The sequence below is a fragment of the Triticum urartu genome, chromosome 2, assembly GCF_003073215.2.
Source record: "Triticum urartu cultivar G1812 chromosome 2, Tu2.1, whole genome shotgun sequence".
In the NCBI taxonomy this organism is placed as follows: domain Eukaryota; kingdom Viridiplantae; phylum Streptophyta; class Magnoliopsida; order Poales; family Poaceae; genus Triticum; species Triticum urartu.
The window spans coordinates 322,599,144-322,604,114 of record NC_053023.1 but is presented as its reverse complement, the minus strand read 5'-3'; the positions used below and the strand labels follow the sequence as shown (position 1 = coordinate 322,604,114).

Sequence of the window (4,971 nt, the reverse complement as noted above, 5' to 3'; positions counted from 1 at the left end):
ACTCGGCCCATAACAAAAAGTATTAACATCGACCATGTGCTACAATTGAGCGGCTTGGGATCCTTCATTCTCTAAGACTACAAACACACAACGTCTCCTAAACTATACTTTTCCGGCACAGAAACGCCAAACTGGTCCGAAGCTCAGTGTGGTTTACAGGTATATATACAAGTCCAAACACTACATAATTCTACACCGGAGCAAACGTATGCACAAACGTGGGGATCTTAACTTGTTCTTCGACAAAAACGTGGGGTATGCCTGAATAATAATGTTTTGTCCTATTTCCCGGAAGCAGGGCCAGGGCAGATGCATTGTCACGGCCTCGCGGGGGGGCATCACCCACGAGTGGATTGAATCATTCGAATAAACAAAGGACCGGAGACCCACGCCAAACCAAGGGCTGCCTATAATATGCCCTTCCACATCCCATTCCCCTCTCAGCTTCTCGCTTTCGAAGCCGCTCCAGCTACCAGTTTCAGTTTTCTCGTTAGTTACTCTAGCAGCAATAGCAACAGAGGATCAAGAGCTGATTGGTGTGGTCGGTTAGCCATGGCTGTCGTGAATTTTGTCAAGGCGCACATTGGGCAGAGCCCAAAGCTACAGGGGCGTACTCCCAGGAGGGGCAGCGGCGTGGTCAGGAGCTCGCTGCAGGGCGCCGTCGTCGGGAACAGGGCGGAGTGGCTGACCAGCTGCGCGGTGCTCTCCAGCAAGGTGGCCGCGCTCGCCCCCCACTCCACCAACAGCCACCTCGCGCTGGCGGTGGCGGCTTCGAACGGCGCGGTGCTGGACTTGATCCCTCTGGAGACTGTTGATGGCAGCGCACGCCACCTGCCGGCGCCCCTGCGGATCGCGGACCTGTCCCCGGCGCCCATGCACGGCTCGGAGCTGCGCGTGGCGTACCAGGGCGTGCCTGGGGCGTACAGCGAGAAGGCGTCCGGAAAAGCCTACCCGGGCTCCGACGCCATCCCGTGCGACCAGTTCGAGGTGGCGTTCCAGGCCGTGGAGAACTGGATCGCGGACCGCGCCGTGCTCCCCGTGGAGAACTCGCTCGGCGGCAGCATCCACCGCAACTACGACCTCCTGCTCCGCCACCGCCTGCACATCGTCGGCGAGGTGCAGCTCCCCGTGCACCACTGCCTCCTCGTGCTCCCGGGCGTGCGCAAGGAGGACATCACCCGCGTCATCAGCCACCCGCAGGCGCTGGCGCAGTGCGAGCACACGCTCACCCGCATGCCCGGCCTCAACGCTGCCCGCGAGGCCTTCGACGACACGGCCGGCGCCGCCGAGCACGTGGCCGCCAACAGCCTCCGCGACACGGCTGCCATCGCGTCCTCCCGCGCCGCCGAGCTGTACGGCATGGAGGTGCTCGCCGACGGCATCCAGGACGACTCCGGCAACGTCACGCGGTTCGTGATGCTGGCCCGGGAGCCCATCGTGCCGCGCATGGACCGGCCATTCAAGACCAGCATCGTGTTCGCGCACGACAAGGAGGGCACCTCTGTGCTCTTCAAGGTGCTCTCCGCCTTCGCCTTCCGTGACATCAGCCTCACCAAGATCGAGAGCCGGCCGCACCGGCCCATCCGCCTTGCCGACGATGCCGACAGCGGCACCGCCCCGAAGCAGTTCGAGTACATGTTCTACGTGGACTTCCAGGCCTCCCTGGCCGACCCGCGCGTGCAGAATGCACTTGCTGAGGTCCAGGAGTTCACGTCGTTCTTGCGGGTGCTCGGGAGCTACCCCATGGACATGACACCTATGGCTGCCGGCGTTGCCTCACCCGATTCCTCGTCGGCTTATTCGTCTTCTTGATTGGATTTGATAGAGTTAATTAAAATATCCATCGAGTAATTAATCGTGTTCTTCTTCTTCTTGTTACAGTACGTGTGATAGTGCCAGTTGAGCTGATTAGACCTCAGTAAATATACTTGTGACTTGTGAGATAGATGAACTCCTGTCCTTCGCTGAGTAAAATACGATCCACAGGGAGAATTATATCCATACACCAATGAAATGCTAGTACAAGATGACATACGATCCATTGGGACTGTCCTAAATCCTAATGCTTACAAAACTAAACAATAAACTGAGAGGTGGATGGAATATTAATTAACAGCACTTCACACTATAAAACAGCACCAGTATGGATCTCATCTACGGGCGGTCAGGAGACAAACTTATACGCATTTTGATTCACGGCAGAAGTAATTTTTGTGTGACAAAACTACAATTTCGTAATCAGAATTGACATTTGAGTTTCTCGGTCAACCTCCAAAACCATCTGATCTACTTGGAGATCTGCGTGTTTTTTTAGTCTAACAATAAAAAAAGGTGAAAAACTGAAGAAGAAAAACGACTTTTTCTTTTCGAGGGAAAAACGGGAGGTCCAGCCTGGGGGAGGCGACTTTCTCGTTTTTCTTCTTCAGTTTTTCACCCTTTTTTGCTTTCACTTTTGCTTTATTTTTAAAATTCTGTTTATACTTCCAAATATTCTAAATATATATATTATAAAAAACACTTAACATAAATTTTTGAAAAGTGTTATTCATGCATTTGAAAATGTTAAATGTGTATACAAAAATATTTCAATGTATTTTAAAATGTATACAAAAATGTAAATAGTATAAGTTATCAAAAATGTTAATCATGTATTTGGAAAATGTTCAACATGTATATAAAAAATGTTTCTAGTGTCTACAGAACATGTACAATGTGTATGAAAAAGTAGACATCCATAAATACATATTTCAAAAAGTTTAATCATGTTTGGAAAATGTTAAACATGAATGTATAGAAAATTAAATATGTATAAAAAAGTAACAGTTGTATAAGAAAAGTGAATGGTGTGTACGAAGAAAAGTAGACATTAGTATCAATATTTGTTAAAAATGTTAATCATATAGATGAAAAATATTAGACCTGTATTAAAAAATGTATTAGATGTATATAAAAAATGTACAATGTATATGAAGACAATAGACATCAAAACATTTATTTGAAAAAAAATGTTAATCGTGTATTTGAAAAATATTAAAACCTGTATTAAAAGAATGTTCTTAACATATTACAATAAATGTACAATGTGTAACAAAATGTGTTGAACAAAAGAAAAGGAAAAGGAAACATGGAAAATCAAAGAAAGAAACAGAGAAAACCAAAGAGAAAAAAATTAACGAGAAAACAGGAGAAATGACAGTGCAAAAAAGAAAAGGAAACAAGAAAACTGAAAAAATATCGAGAAAGAAACAAAAGCATTTAAAATAAAACAAACAATAAGTGTAGACCAAGAAAGAAAAAAAGAAAAAAGGTGAAAAAAAGAGAAAGAAACAAATAAATCAAACAAAACGCACGAAAACATATGTTACTGGGCCGATCCATACGCGTCCCTTGCAGGGCTGCCGGTGAGACGGATGCTATACTCGCTGTAAGCAAGATATAAACGTTCATGAGAAAAACACAGCGTGGACTAATAGGCATATTTTGAGAGTAACTAGTTAACGACCGCTTCTTCGGAAGCCTCGCAACGAACAACGCCACTTGGCACGCTTTCAATCATTTGCCATATGTCGCGCTCTGGGCATTTTCTCCGGGCGTTTTTAGCACGCGTTTTCTTCTTTTTAAACGGTTTTTTTTCAGTTTTTTCGACGTTTTGGTTTTCCACTGGTCTTCCTTAGGTTTTCAATCAAAAAAATTTGAAAAGAAAATTATTTTGCACGAAAAAACGTTTTTTTTCTTTCATGAGAGTCACGGTTTTGCTTTCGCGAGAGGCACGGTTTTGCTTTCGCGAGAGTCACGGCCGTGCCTCTCGAAAATGGAAAAAAATGCGTTTTCTATTTTTTTTCTTTTGCGAGAGTCACAGTTTTGCTTCCGCGAGAGGCACGGATGTGCTTTCGCGAGAGTCACGGCCGTGATTCTCGGAAACGGAAAAAAATCGCATTTTCTGTTTTTTTTTTCTTTCGCGAAAGTCACGGTTTTGCTTCCGCGAGAAGCATGGTTGTGCTTTCGCGAGAGTCACGGCCGTGCCTCTCGGAAAGGGAAAAACAACGCTTTTTTGTTTTTTCTTTCGCAAGAGTCATGGTTTTGCTTCCGCAAGAGTTATGGTTGTGCTTTCACGAGTGTCACGGTCGTGCCTCATCGGAAACAAACAAAAACACGTTTTCTCTTTTTTTTTCCGCGAGAGTCACGGTTTTGCTTTCGCGAAAGGTACGGTTGTGATTTCATGAGAGGCACGGGCATACCTTTTTCAAAAAGAAAAAAACCCGTGCTCCAGGTTTGGTTTTTTTGTCCGATGTTTTCGTCTTGTTTTTTTTGTGAAAAATAAGTTCGTCAAAACCTATCAACATGGGATCTAGTTTTGAAGATCTCAACACGAGGAATCCAAAGATGAAAACGGTTCGAGATTTGGACGCACGGTTTGAGAGATAAAACATTTTGAATAAACGAATCTACGAAAAAAGGAAAACTCTTAAGTTGCAACAAGTGGCGCGCTGCATGTGCTACTTGTCGCAACTAGGGGAATTGGAGTGATCTTTGCAACGAGTACTCTTTAATTAGTGATTTCGGCATATTTTCATTTTTGCTAATTGTTCTGGACACAAGGGCGCAGGGATGGAATTTGTAGGCCCATGGGCAGCACTTTTGAGCTTTGGGGTTTTGTAACTAGTTTATCAAAAAAAATCTGAATCATCGTGCAGCTCTCGCTAGGTCGTGACGCGAGCCGTGGTACATTTTTTTTAAGACAGTCTCGCCAAACTTTATTCGTGTAACCATAATGTTTACAGATACAAAAAGAAGATCGCCGGGCTGGCCAAATTATATATGGTGGCCAAACCCTAATGATAAAACATGCTTAGCGAGATGTGAGCCTCGGTATTCGAGGCTCTATGCTCGTGAACTATACTACAAGAAGTAAACGAGGTCAAATGGTCTATGATTTCACGAATTATAGCTCCACGCTCCGCTGTTGATCCT

General features: G+C 45.4%; 1 protein-coding gene across 1 annotated transcript; it reads left to right on the top strand.

The window, feature by feature from the left end:
* The first annotated feature begins 436 nt into the window (after window positions 1-436).
* On the top strand, window positions 437-1,947 carry LOC125541506 (arogenate dehydratase 1-like). The gene has a single exon (XM_048704899.1). The coding sequence runs from the start codon at window positions 553-555 to the stop codon at window positions 1,810-1,812; it is 1,260 nt and encodes a 419-aa protein (XP_048560856.1). The 5' UTR covers window positions 437-552; the 3' UTR covers window positions 1,813-1,947.
* Window positions 1,948-4,971: the final 3,024 nt, after the last annotated feature.